At 64.2% G+C, this 13,547-nt stretch overlaps 1 protein-coding gene across 1 annotated transcript; it reads right to left on the bottom strand.

Annotated features, from left to right (window-relative positions):
• Positions 1-980: 980 nt before the first annotated feature.
• On the bottom strand, positions 981-12,234 carry LIN28A (lin-28 homolog A). Its single transcript, XM_058819851.1, has 4 exons — positions 12,204-12,234; positions 11,292-11,470; positions 2,130-2,314; positions 981-1,194 (listed from the first exon to the last, which is right to left on the bottom strand). The coding sequence occupies exons 1-4, from the start codon at positions 12,232-12,234 to the stop codon at positions 981-983; spliced, it is 609 nt and encodes a 202-aa protein (XP_058675834.1).
• Between the last annotated feature and the right edge of the window lie 1,313 nt (positions 12,235-13,547).

Here is a 13,547-nt window from a genome sequence, read left to right as displayed (position 1 = left end):
AGGACAGGGACAGCCACTGACCCAGGACAGCAGGACAGCAGCCACTAACCCAGGACAGCCACTAACCCAGGACAGGGACAGCCACTGACCCGGGACAGGGACAGAACTAACCCAGGACAGCCGCATCCCCTGTCCCTGGGGAAGCTCAGCCCCAGGGGCAGCAGGGTCTGCAGCGTGGGGTGGGCAGGAGGAGCACAAGGGGTGTCCCCAGCACTGGGGTGTCCCCAGCTCTACGATCCAGACGCTGGGAGAAGCCTGAGAGAGGAAGAGCTGGCTGCTTCAAGCACCTTGTGCTCTCTGGGCTGGCACTTGAGGAGGACTAGGGGAAATGAACTGTTTTTCCTTTGGCTTGCTCTCCCCCATGCTGCAGCTCGCGGCGCACAGACTGGTGGTGTTATCCAGCCCCAAGAGAGGATCCATTTCCTCCCCGACCGAGCCCAAATCCGGGCTCTGCTCTGTCAGCAATGGAACAGCCATGGAAGAACCACAAATCCTCACACCTCCCTGGAAGTGAGAGCCCCGAGGAGCAGAGGCAGCCGCGGGACCGGCCCACGGGCATCTCCCTGGTGCTGCTCGGGTCAGCCTTGCCCTCACCTCCCCTGGGCAGGAGCAGGTTCCCCCCAGCTCACCATGGGCGTGCAGAGCCTCTGTGCAGCTCAGGAGAGCAAGGAGCCATCAGCTCCTCCCTGGGGTGTTCCCCCTCTGCTCCTCCTCCCCTGACACAGCTGCCTGGCTTGACTTAGGAAAGGAATGAAGATCAACCAAGGATGCTTGGGGGTTTTAGTGTGTGGGGTGCTGCCTTCCCTTGGTTTGGAACACGCCATCCCGATGCTAATGCTCCTCCCAGCCTGGCCGTGGGGGGAAGGTGTGTGCAGGGACAGCAGGTCCCCGCTGCCAGCGCTGCCCTCGCTGTCCCCTCGGTGCCCCTTGCCTTGCCAAAGCCTTGTCCCCCCGGTGGAAGCCCCCCGTGCCGCCCCGCATCATTCGCGGCTCTCGGGGAGCAGCGCCGGGCTGTGCATGTCCTCCTCCTCTCGGAAGTAGGCGGGCTTGCCCTGCGAGCTGGGCGACTGCTGTGCTTTGGCGGGGCAGTTGGCCACCATGTGGCTGATGCTCTGGCAGAAGTGGCACTTCTTGGGCTGCGGGGGCAGCTTGCACTCCTTGGCGTGGTGGTCCAGCCCGCCGCAGTTGTAGCACCTGGGCGAGGGGAGAAGCAGAATGAGGCGGGAGGATGCTGTGACAGTGCCTGGCACCCAGCTGGCTCATGAGCCACAGCTGGGCTCGGTGTTTGGGGTGGGTGGTGGTCCCAGGGTTGGTCCCTGCAGAGCCCCAGCTCCAGCACGGCCAGCAGGGCTCAGTGGTGCTGCTGGTACCCAGGAGATGGCAGCAAACCGCTGCACTGAAGCCACACACGGACAGGGATGTGGGGGTTCCACCCCTCTGGGGCCATCAGTGTCCTGGCTCCTGTGTCTCCAAACCCCACTCCTGGGTTACACTGCCCCAGGAACAGGCCAAGGAACGATGGCATCCCCAGCTGTCATCGTGTGGAGACAGTGCCAGGGGTGCCACCCTCACACCGGAGCAGAGGGAGCTGCCCTGTGTCCATTTCAAATCCTGCATCCATGCAGAACGGCCACAACTCTTTCCTCTTTCCTTTTCCTTCACAATTCCTTTCTGATTAATATAAAATCCAGTTTATGGGAACAGCTGAGTGGGGTGGACAGCATCCACTGAGAAAACTGAGATGGGGCATCCCCAGGCAGCCAGGATGGGAGAGGATGGAGAGGATGGGAGAGGGGGGGATGAAGGGCTGGCCAGAAACTTGCCCGGGGCTCCCATCCCGCCGTGCTTTCCTCCCCACAAGGAAGGGCTGCTCCTGGACAAACTGCCCATCCCAGCAGGGCTGCCCGGGGTGTCCCTGACCTCTGCCCCTCCTGCTGCTCCCCTGCCCCTTCCCCACCGAGCTGCATCTGCCGCTCATTAGGCACCGCAGGAAGCTGCTGTCCCAGCCCCGGGGTCACCGCCCGTGCCTCAGCCCCGTGCCCATCCCGGGGTGCCCAGGCAGCTCCCGGTGCCCATCCCGGGGTGCCCAGGCAGCTCCCGGTGCCCGCGGGCCCTGCCCCAGCCCTCACCGGTCTCCTTTGGATCTGCGCTTCTGGAGGCTCTTCCCCTTGGGCCTCCTCTCGCTGCCGATGCAGAAGACGCCCCCGGGCCCGGTCACCCGGATGGACTCGAGGCCTTTGGATGATTTCTTGAAGGTGAACTCGACAGCCTCGCCCTCCTTCAGGCTGCGGAATCCCTCCATGTGCAGCTTGCTCTGGGGACGGGCGCAGGGAGAGATGGGGGTCAGCACAGAGCTGGGTGTTCTCCAGGCACAGCACAAAGCCCTCCTGCACCCCAGAGCTGCATATGTCCCCTCTGCCCCTTGGCTCTGCTTATTTTAAATACAAAAGAATCTCGGGGTTTTGCCCAGTGGTACGAGTGGCAGGCCCTGTGGCAAGGCCAGGAGGCTGCAGGCTGGCACTGTTCTCTCAGCACAGCTCAGCCCAGCTCAAGCCCTTTAAGTGCCTGCAATAATTAATTAAGCAGCCATTTGGCACAGGATTATCACTGCTGGGAGCTTCTCCCATTCCTTCCAGGAACACCGCATCGGTTATCACCACAGAATCAAAGCAGGGCAGCCAAGAAAAACCCAGGCTGGGAAGGGAGGGTTGTGAGGTGACCCGAAAACCCCATTCCACTTTGAGGGGCCCTGTCCATTTCAGCAGAACAAATCCTTAGGGAACAGAGCTGGGTGAGGCAGGGGGGAATTCTGTCCCCTTGTGCCCTGAGCATCCCGGGGGCAGGCAGGAATTATCACCCCTGTGCTTTGCTTTGCTCAGGGGCAAGAATTCTCATCTCCTGTGCCCTGAGCGCCCCTGCTGCTCTGCCCAAGCAGCTCCAGCTCGGCATCCCCCGAGCCACAGCGAGCTCCAGCAGCGAATTCAGGGGATTTGCGGAGTTCAGAGGGAGGAGCAGCTGCTGCTCCTGCCCTGGGGATTGCCAAGGCCTGCGCGGCCGCATTTATGAATGGAGCGTGTCCCATTCATGGCCGGAGAGCTCCCGTCACGTGCGCGCTCTCCGGTTCTCTCCCGTTCTCCCGAGGCTCCGGGAGCGCCGTGCGGGACCGGCAGGCACCGTCTGCTCCCATCCCTGCTCTGGATCCCGCCGGGAGTCACGGGGGAACAGCCCACGGAAAAACAGAGAGGGGAGGAACAGAGCTGTTGGGTTCTAGGAGGGAATTTTTCTTGGCAGGGTCTGGCGGGATGTCCCTGTGTTCGAGAGAATGGGAGCGCAGCAGAGCTCGAGGAGCAACCCTTGAGCCCCCTTTTCCTGCTGCTTTTCTCTCCTTTTCTGCACCTGGGGGTCCAGGCCAGGGCGGGACAGACCCCAAGTCACCCCCAGCCCCTGGATCCCCTTGGCTGCTGGGATGGGACCCGGGGTGGCCACAGGGACCCTCCTTTGCTCTCTGACCTGCTCCTGCTGCCTCAAGGGAGAGCCAGACCTGAGCCCTGGGGTCCCGAACGACAACAAGGACGTGACAGAGTGTCACAGCCCCCTGTGCCCACCCAGGGCAGTGCCAGCAGCACCAGCCCCTGGCAAACCCCCCAAATAGTGACCAAACACTGCAACCCGTGCTGAGCATCCCCCAGGCAGGAGCTCTGTGACCAGCACATTCCAGGGGTGTCTCAGCACATCCAAGAGGAGCCCCAGGACCTCAGCTCAGTCCCCACCCTGGTCTGTCCCCAGCCTGAGGTGATTTGGGCAATGGGAGCTGCCCCAGACGGGGAATTTACCCCATTCCCTCAGCAGCCCAGGGTTTGGGGGTGAGGAGGGGCTGAGCATCCCTCCCTGGCAGCCCTGGGAGGGGGCCGAGCCCAACCGCCTCCCGTGGCTCCTCTCGGGGCGTTTACAGCCCCAGCTGGCCCAGCTGTGTTTACACTGCGGGGATGAGAACTCCCAGAGCTCCGGGCCAGGGCCGAGCCGTGCCAGGGGCTCCCCAGCGCCCCCCAGCTCAGCCCCACCGGGGGCACCCCCGGCCCTCCGCCGCAGCCCAGCCCCGCCGGGAGGAAGAGGAGGGACGAGGCAGAAGCTGCCACAACACGACGGGGAAGCGATTTATTTTCCAGGAGCGGGTGAGGATGACAAGCGCCCCCAGCCCCCTCCGCCAAAAGGCCAAAGGAAACGCCCTCTCCCCGGGGAAGGGGGGGGACAGAGGCTGGGGCGTCCCAGCTCTCCCCCTCCTCCCCTTCGGCCTTTTGATGTGCGCTGCAGAGTGGCCGGTGGTCCCCGCGCATCCCCCCTGCCCCCTTCCCAAAACACACACATTGCTGGCATTCCTCTGTTATCAGATAGGTAATCAAACTGCAGCCCATTGAATTAGCTGCATACCTCCTGCATCTGAAAGGAAGGGGCCCAGAGCCCCTGTCCCACACCACACACAAAGCCGGAGCCTTCCCAGGCCTCCGCACACCCACACCCCCCCCCAAAAAATAAAGAGAGGAAGGGGGGGATTGGAGCGGGCCGGGGATGCTGGGGATGGGGGAGCGCAGGGGAGGGCCGGGGCCGGGAGCCACCGGCCGGGGGAACAAAGGGCCGGCGGCGGCCGCGCTCCCGCTGCCCAAATTCCAGGAGTTCCAGGCCCCGGCGGGGGGAGGAAGGGTGGCCGGCATGGCCGCGGGCCCTGCGACCCCCTCCGGGCCCTGCGACCCCCTCCGGGCCCAGATGGGCTCCGGGCGCCGGGCTCAGTCCCAGGGGTAGCTGTGATTTGGGGCTGTGGGGTGGCCCTGGGCTCGAGGTCACAAAGCTCTGGGTTCAAGCTCTGGGTCCCTCGGGGAGCTCCGGGGTCGGCCCCGGGGGTGGCTGTGGTTTTGGGGTGTGGGGTGGTCCTGGGCTCGGGCTCTGGGTCCCTCGGGGAGCTCCGGGCTCAGTCTGTGGTTGGGGACTATGGGGTGGCCCTGGGCTCGGGTTTGGGCTCGGGTTCAGGCTCTGGGTCCCTCGGGGAGCTCCGGGCTCAGTCCCCCTGTGTGCTTTGGGGCTCTGGGCTGGCCCTGGGCTCGGGTCACAAAGCTTTGCCGTCCCAAAGAAAGCGCAGCCCAACACCAGCATTTCCTTGTGCCCATCGGGCCCAGAGTTAACCAGGGGGACAGGGGACAGAGCGGGCACAGTTCCACCAGCGGCCCCGGGCACCTCAGCGGGCACCTCTGCCCTTCTCCCCCTCCCTTTATCCATCCCCGGGTGTTTAGGGCGGACAAAGCCGCAGCAAAGGCGCAGTGAGCGCCCGAGCTGCCCACCCCCCCCCCCCCCCCGCACATGGGTGCCTTCATCCCTCCTCTTCCTCCCGCCCGGCAAACCCCTCCTCGCAGCTCCCACACTCGGACCCTTTCCCGTCCCGCAGGGATGGCACCGTGGGCGCCCCAAACCCAGCGCTGCCCCCCGAGCTCTCCCCCAGCTCCCGAGGGGCTCGGCCGGCCCCGGGGTCACCATTGTCCCCAGCGGACACAAGGGGACGTTTATTCCCGGCCGGCCCCGGCCACTCAATCAAACCATCTTTGTGTCCAGCGGGGCCCGGGGCGGAGCGGCCGCTGCATCTCGGCCCTGCAGAGCCCTTTAAACGGACATTTAACCGGCCGGGCTGGGATGCTGGGGTGAGCCCGGCTGTGTGAACAGTGCTGGCAGTGCCCAGCTGTGCCAGGGCTACCTCCGAGCCCTGCCCAGAGCATCTGGGGCAGCCCAGCCCCGCTGCAGGCAGGGCCCGTGCCTCAGTTTCCCCCAGTCTGCAAAGCAGGGTCGGGAAAAGCAGCCCAGGGACCGCTGAGCCCCCGGGGGTGCCATGCCCCATCCCTGGGGTACCCTGTCCGTGGTGAGCTCTGGCTCAGCTGGCACCCACTGCAGTGCCACCGCCCACCGCGCAGCCCTGTGTCCCCAGAGCCACCGTGTCCCTGTCCCCACTCCCTCCTTCTGCCGGCTCCAGGGCACAGGGCAGCCCCCAGGGCCCCCCTCAGCCCCCCAGGACCCCCGAGGGCCATCCGGGGGAGCAGCCCCGGCCCCAGGGGCTCCGGTTTGGCTCAGCCCGGGTGTGAGCGTGTTTGGGGCTGAATTGCCCAATTCCCGAGCCGCGGGTGCTCCCGTCACCGCTGGATGTGGCCAGTGCAGTCCCAGCCCAGCCCTGGCAGAGCCGTTCTGCCCTCAGTGGGTGGCAAACAGCCCCCGGAGCAGGCAGGGCAGGGCTGTGCCAGCTCGGAGCAGTGACCGAGTCCCCAGTCCAACAGGGAAATGTCCCTTTGCCCCCACAGCCTGTGCCCAGATCGTCCCTGTCCCCAAAGGCAAAGCCCTGTCCAAAACCACACGGCCATGTCCCCACAGCACACAGCCATGTCCCCACACCACACGGCCAATGTCCCCAAACCACACAGCCAATGTCCCCAAACCACACGGCCATGTCCCCAAATCCCACAGCCAATGTCCCCAAACCACACGGCCAATGTCCCCAAACCACACGGCCAATGTCCCCAAACCACACGGCCAATGTCCCCAAACCACACCACCAATGTCCCCACAGCACACAGCCAATGTCCCCAAATCACACGGCCAATGTTCCCCAAATCACACGGCCAATGTCCCCAAATCACATGGCCAGTGTCCCCACAGCACACAGCCATGTCCCCAAACCACACGGCCAATGTCCCCAAATCACACGGCCAATGTCCCCAAACCACACGGCCAATGTCCCCAAACCACACAGCCAATGTCCCCACACCACACAGCCATGTCCCCAAATCCCACAGCCAATGTCCCCACACCACACAGCCAATGTCCCCAAACCACACGGCCATGTCCCCAAATCCCACAGCCAATGTCCCCACACCACACAGCCAATGTCCCCCAAATCACACAGCCAATGTCCCCAAATAACACCCCCAATGTCCCCCAAATCACACGGCCAATGTCCCCAAATCACACCCCCAATGTCCCCACACCACATGGCCATGTCCCTAAATCACACAGCCAATGTCCCCACACCACAGCCAATATTTCCCGGTGCCAGGAGCTCCAGGGACGGCCCTGCTGTTGGGGTTTGGGTTTTGGGGAGGGCCTGGAGCAGGAATCCTCCCTCCTGCACCCCACAAACGGGCAGTGCTCGGCAATGGGCTCCTGCTCAGCCCCGGGTGCAGAGATAAGGAGGGCGATGCCTCCAGAGCCCTCGGGGAGAGCACAGAGATTTAACAAAACAGAGATTTAACAAAACACCACCGAGCCTTTCCTGTGGCTCCCTCCCCATCATCTGGTGCCATATCCCCAAGGACTCCTACCGATCTCAGCTGAAATCAAAATAAAGACATTTCCCTGCCAAAATAACCATGTTTGCTCCTAATTTTCCACCACAAGCCAGTAAAATGAAACTCTAGATACCAATTCCGAGGGGAGAAAAAAAAAAAAAAAAAGGCAAAAAAAGGTATCTACCACAGAGTTTAATCCATCAGTTTCCTGTCCTAAATCCTTTTAGCTCCTTTGGTTGTATTTTTTTTCCCCCACCAAAACCCTCCCGCACTTCCCAGGGGCAGCTAATTGGGATCAGTGGCTGCGTGTTAATTTTGTGCTCCCTTCCTAAAGCAGGAGCACGGCCCGGAGCAGCCGCGCGTTTCCCGAGGGTGATTCCAGCTCCATCCCGATAATTCTGAGGAGAAAGGGAACGGGGAACGGGAACTGAGGGGGCGGCGGGGGCTCCATCCCGGAGCGATCCCATTCATCGGGGCCGCTTCATCAGGAGCCCATTCCAGGGTGTTTTCTGTCCCTGGGGCAGGGAGGGGGAGCTGGGGGAAGGGATGTGCCTGCGGCCATCAGTTAATCTTTAGACAGAGACAGGAGGCTTTTTTTTGTGTGTGCCAGCGTCTTGAGGGAGTTTCAGGGGTGGAATAAAGCCGCTCTCTTTCAGTATTTCCCATCGGGACGCGGCGCAACACAATTTCATTCCGGCGGTTATTTAAAAAAAAAAAAAAAAAAAAAAAAACAAACACCCACAGAATAAACAAAACCAAAGAGATTGCTACTACCGCTCTCCCACCACAAAAAAAAAAAAAAAAAAGTAGAGATTCCAAGGAGCATTTCTACCCCAGGCGATCTCTGCGGGAGTTCCCTGCGCCTTGCAGGGGGTTTGGACTAAATGACCTTTAAAGGTCCCTTCCAAGCCAAACCAATCTGTGATTCCTCGATCTCTTCCTTCCCCAGGGATGCGCACCTCTGGTGCCCCGGTCCCGGGGTGGGGGTGAGCACGGGGAGCAGGAAAAGCGAGATATTATTGCCCGTGTCCCTGCAGGATGGAGCGTCACGGATTCCCCCTCCCCTTGCTACCCCTCAGCCCAAATTCCCGCTCGGATCCTGTTCCAGCCCAAATCCCAGCTCAGATCCTGTCCCCCAACCCAAATCCCCACTCGGATCCTGCCGCAGCTCAGAGGAAAGCAGCAGGGAAAGGTTGGGTGATGCTCCCTGACAGAGGAGCTGCCCCTCCTGCCTTTCCTGCACGCTCAGCCATGGAGCTGCCTCCAAACACGATTTTTTTTTTTTTTTAGGCCTCACGTCACGCTCACGTGGATGATTATTTGTATTATCCTGGCCGCATGGCACCGGCACAGGTGGGTGACAGCCCAGGTGGGCTCAGCAGCGTCCCAAGGGCCACTTCCATCCCCCTCATCCCATCCCATCCCATCCCATCCCATCCCCATCCACATCCCATCATCACAGGGGACAGGAGCCCCTCCCGTGCTGGGATGTCCCCACAGGTCCCAGCCAAATCCCAGCCCTGCTGCTCAGCACTGCTCCTCCAGCTCAACCGAGCCCTGGTTTTCTCCTTTCCCTCTTTCCCTGTTGCCTTCCCAGGCATCCACACTCCTGGGAGTGATGCTCAGACCCCGGGAGCCGCATCCCGAGGGGACCAAGGCACCCTTGGGGTCTTCACCACCACCACCAGCCCAATTCCTGCCACCTCAAACCCCCATTTCCCCAGGGGTGCTGCTCAGCCCTTGGCCTCCCCGGGACGATCTGCTCTGCCTCATCCCTCCTGTCTCCTCACAGCCCCCAAATGAATCCATCTCCAGTGCCCAGGGGAGGCATTTGAGCCCAAATGCCTCATTTTTAGCTCACAATGCGAGGGAAAGGCAGCCCCGAGGAGCCCTGTTAGTCTCCTGTCCTGCCGAGATTTTAATCTCTTTGTGATCAGATAAAGGCAGAGGGAGATGGAGACGCGCTCCCTGCCGAGAGGGGCCATTCAGACCTGGTTCCTGTAATAAAGTGATTTAATAGATCTAAAGAGGCCAATTCCCTTCTTTCTCCCACAATTACTTCCTGTGGGTCATCATTCACATATGTAAATGAAGAGGGGAAGGAGCGGGGTTTGAGGGGCTCTGGAGTGTTAAGCCCCGAAGCTGGTTTGGGGTGCTGGGTGCTGGGCAGGGCACACCGAGCCCTGAGCCTTGCGGCCCTGGCTTTTGGTGGCTTTCGGTGGCTTTTTGTGGCTTTTGGTGGCTTTTGGTGGCTTTTGACTCCCTCCCCGGGAGCGGGGCCGACACGGGCTCTCGGGGTGGGGACAGAATCGGGACAAGGACCCGATTCCACCCAAAAGGACCCGATTCCACCCAAAAGCAGCGTGAGCTGTTCCCCGTGCACGGAGATGCTCTGCACTGATGGAGGCACCGGGGGCAGCTCCGGCTGCTCCTGCAGGAGAGCAGGGACTTTGTGCCACCAGCGAGAGGAGCAGGAGGCGAAACCCGGCCCGGAGGAGAATTCTCCATCAGCCCAAAGCTTTGGGGGGGCAAAGCCTTTGCTGTGAGGGGAGCCCCCACACCCCCGGCCCCTCTGCCACCCCAAATAAGCCGCTTTCCCCCAGAGCTCCCCGAATTTCCGAACGCTGCAGTCTCTGGGACCCCACGGCCCCCCCGGCCTCGGGAACCGGGGGGCACCGGGACCCTGCAGGGCAGGGGGACGCTCCCGACAGAGCCACCCTAGCAAATTCCCCTGCCCTGCAGGAATGCGAGCAGCAGCCATCAGGAAACCAGACTGACTGGGGGCAATAAACCCCCGAGCGGGGCGGGAGGCGCTCCCCGGGAGCGCTGGGTCCCGCTGCGCCGCATTGAGATGCAAAGGCCCATTTGCTCTCCGGAGAACACCAGGATCTGTTTTCCCCGGCTGATTGGGAGCCCTTGGCCCCAAAACCAGCTGTGCCTGGCAGAGCAGCCCCTGCCGAGGCGCTGTGCCCGTGCCACTGCCAAGGCAGAAGGGACTGGCATCTCCCGTGGCCATCGTTTCCCTGTCAGTCCTGCTTGGAGCCGCCCTCGAGGGCAGGGAGTGAGCGACCCCCGGGACCCCCTGCCCCAGGAGCCGCTCAGAGCCCAGGGCTCAGTCCTGAGCTCCCAGCCCGCAGGATGGACCCAATTTGGGGGGCTTTGTGCCCGTGGAGAGCTGCAGACGGCCGCTCGGGGGGCTCCCCAAAGCCGGCACCACGGCGCTGCTCTCAGTCATGGGCACGAATCCCCCGTGTTTGCCCCAAAAATACCCGTGCTCACTGCGGGGCACACACAGAGCGCCGTTCCGGGCACACACAGAGCCCCGCTCCGGGCACCATCTCCAAACCCTTCCCCAGCCCCGGGGCATCTCCCGGCAGATCCTGCCCCGAGATCCGGGGCGTTCATCGCCTCATCCAAGGCTTCCCTCGGAAGGACACGCGTGGGTGTCCCCGCTCAGCGCGGTCAGACCCGCACCCGGGACTGTCACTGTCACACGGACCCGCGGGGACACCAACGCCGCCTCTGTGCCACCCGCGCCGGGACAAAGGGCTCGGGCAGAGCTGCCCGGTGCCGGGATGGGCTCCGGTGGGAGAGCTCCCGGTGCGCGGCTCGGAGCGGGTCCCGGGCCAGCACCGCCCGTTCCCCGAGCCCCCGTTCCCGGGGTGTTCCCGTTCTGGCCCGGCCCGGCTCGGAGCGGGTCCCGGGGCAGCACCGCCCGTTCCCCAAGCCCCCGTTCCCGGGGTGTCCCCGCTCCGGCCCCGCGGGCACCTGCGGCCCCGGCCCCGAGGGGCTCCTCAGCAACAACCACGGCAAATGAAATGGCTCGGGATCGCCTTTCAGCGCCGGTCCCCGGAGAGCAGCCCCGGTGCGGCGGTGCCGGCGCTTCCACCGGCCCGGGGATCCGGCCGGGGGTCCCCATCCCACCCCCATCCTCCGCGGGGTGCCCCCCGTCCCTCCCGGCACCCCGGGCCGTACCTGGTGCACGAAGACATCGACGGGCGCGTCCAGGGTCGCGCCGCCCTTGGCGGTCATGGAGAGGAAGCCGAAGCCCATGCGGACGTTGAACCATTTACAGATGCCGGAGCCGTGCAGGGGCTGCGACTCGTTCTCGGCCTTGGGCGAGTCTCCGGCCGGCTCCTCGCCCGGCTTCGCACCTGGGAGAGACCCGCGGAGCCGCTGAGCCGGGGCTGGGGAGCCGCGGTGCCCCCGGCCCAGCCGCCCCACACAGGAACCTCCGATCCTGCTGGAAAATGCCCCAAAAATCCCCAACCGCCCCAAAAAGCAACAGAGAGGCGAGCTGTGCCTCCGCGTGTGCACGGGGGCCACCCCAGGAAACGAAGGCAGCTCCTGCCAGCACGACCCGGGCAGTGCGTGCGGCGGGAGCCCTAAATCCGTTTCTCACTCAAAAATGTTAAAAACGAAAAAAAAAAATTTAAATCCCAGGCTCACACAAAAAAAGATCAAACGAGTAACGAAAAATATTTTTTCTAAAATCAAAATATTTTTTAAAAACTTTAAAAAAGGGGGGAAACTCCCCCAAAACACCAACGCGAAGCCCCCCTGGCCCCAGCAAAGCCACGCTGGAGAAACTCTCCCTCGCCGTCAGCATCGCCCCCTCGCACCGTCCCACCCCGGCTCCCGAACACCCCCGGCGGCCCCAAACTCGTGGGGTCACCCCGGGGCTGGAGGGGGTAAAAACCCCGATAAATGCCCGCTGCTTTCCCCAGCGCTGCGCGGGGCAGAGGCGCCTCGGGCCCGGCCGCGCTGCCGGGGCTCAGCGGGACGGCCCGGGCCGCCTCGGGGGGGCCCTGCGCCCCCAGCCCGGCTCTGCCCTCGTTATTAATAATCGCGGAGCCGAGGCGGGCTGCGACAATAATATAACTTAACCTGCAAACTGCTGGTTGGAAACAGACCCCATCCCGACACTCGCTTGCAAATTCCGAGTTGTGGCTGTTACCGCCTCCTCCCTCCTCCTCCTCGGCCAGCTTTGAGGGTATCAGGCCAGCCAAAAAAAAAGGAAAAAAAAAAAAAGGAGGAAAAAAAAAAAAAAAACAACAAAAAACCCAGCTTAGACCCCGCCGGGAGGGAGCCGGGAGAGGTTTGACTCCATCTTCACTCCAACAATAGGGGTGGGAGGGAGCGCGAGGGTTTTTTCAAAGGCTCCCAAATTCTCGCAGACAATGGCAGCCCCCGCCCCCCCCAGGACCCACCCGCGGGGCCGGGGGGCGCCGGGCCCCGCTCCGCCATCCCGTCCCCACGTGATGCTAATTAACCCCCCCGCTAATAGCGACACATTCCGCCAGGGATTTGCGGCGGGAGGGGGGGGGGGGGGGGGCTCTGCTGGCCGACCCCCCCCCGCTTAGGGCACTTGGGGGCGAGGCCACCTGTCAAGGCGGGAGGTGACACCGGGGGGGGCTGGAGCGGGACCCCCGCGCACCGGGGCTGCGCCCACCGCGTTTCCCCGCGAGCGGAGCCACCTGCGAGCCGCGGCCCGGTGGGACGGGGAACCGGCGGGACGGAGGAACCGGCACGGGCCGGGCTGTGCGAGGGGGCGGCTTTTTCCCTGCGCCCCCAGCCCCGTCCGTGTCCCGCCCCGTGCGCGCCCCGGGATGCGCGGCCCCGCGGCCCCGTTTTCCCCCCGGTGCCGGCGGCAGCGGGGCCGGGGCGCTGTCGGGGCCCGGCGCCCCCCGGGCCGGGCGGGGACAAAGGGCGAGCGAGTGACCAGCGGCTCCATTTCCGGCGGCGGACAATGGCCCGGCCGGCCGCGGGGGCACAGCGCCGCCCGCCGCCGCACCGGCACCGGCACCGGGGCTGCCCCGCGCCGCCCCCGCACCCAACCGAACCGAACCGAGCCGGCGGCGCCCCCCGAGGGCACCCCGGGGCTGGGGGCGGCGTCTGAGCCCCTCGCGGCCGCCCCACGCGGGGCCGGTCCCGCGTGGTGTCACCGAGCCGGGCACCGGGGGCACCGGGCGGGCACCGGGAGCGGCGGGGCCGCGGCGACACCAACGGGGGGACCCCGGGCCGGGCCGGGGCTGGCGGGGAAATCCCGCGTGGGGAATCCCCCCGTGAGGGCTCCGCCGCCCGCGGGGCCGCTGCCGCTGGCCGTGGTGCTGAACCGGGCCCTGTCCATGGTCCTGGCCGTGCCTTCCTCCTCCGGCTACTGCTCTTCCTCTCCTCCTGCTGCTCTTCCTCCTCCGGCTCCTCCCGCTCCTGCCCCGCGCACCGGGGACT

This window comes from Ammospiza caudacuta, chromosome 25 (assembly GCF_027887145.1).
Source record: "Ammospiza caudacuta isolate bAmmCau1 chromosome 25, bAmmCau1.pri, whole genome shotgun sequence".
In the NCBI taxonomy this organism is placed as follows: Eukaryota; Metazoa; Chordata; class Aves; order Passeriformes; family Passerellidae; genus Ammospiza; species Ammospiza caudacuta.
This window is presented reverse-complemented; position numbering and strand designations above follow the sequence as displayed.

Bases quoted from the DNA above. Each gene is read 5' to 3' on its own strand.
- LIN28A (XM_058819851.1), bottom strand. From the start codon at position 12,234: ATGGGGTCTGTTTCCAACCAGCAGTTTGCAG. The intron at 11,471-12,203 runs GTTAAGTTATAT...GGTCTCTCCCAG, and splicing joins TTCCAACCAGCAGTTTGCAG to GTGCGAAGCCGGGCGAGGAG. The intron at 2,315-11,291 runs GTACGGCCCGGG...GCCCGTCCCCAG, and splicing joins TCGATGTCTTCGTGCACCAG to AGCAAGCTGCACATGGAGGG.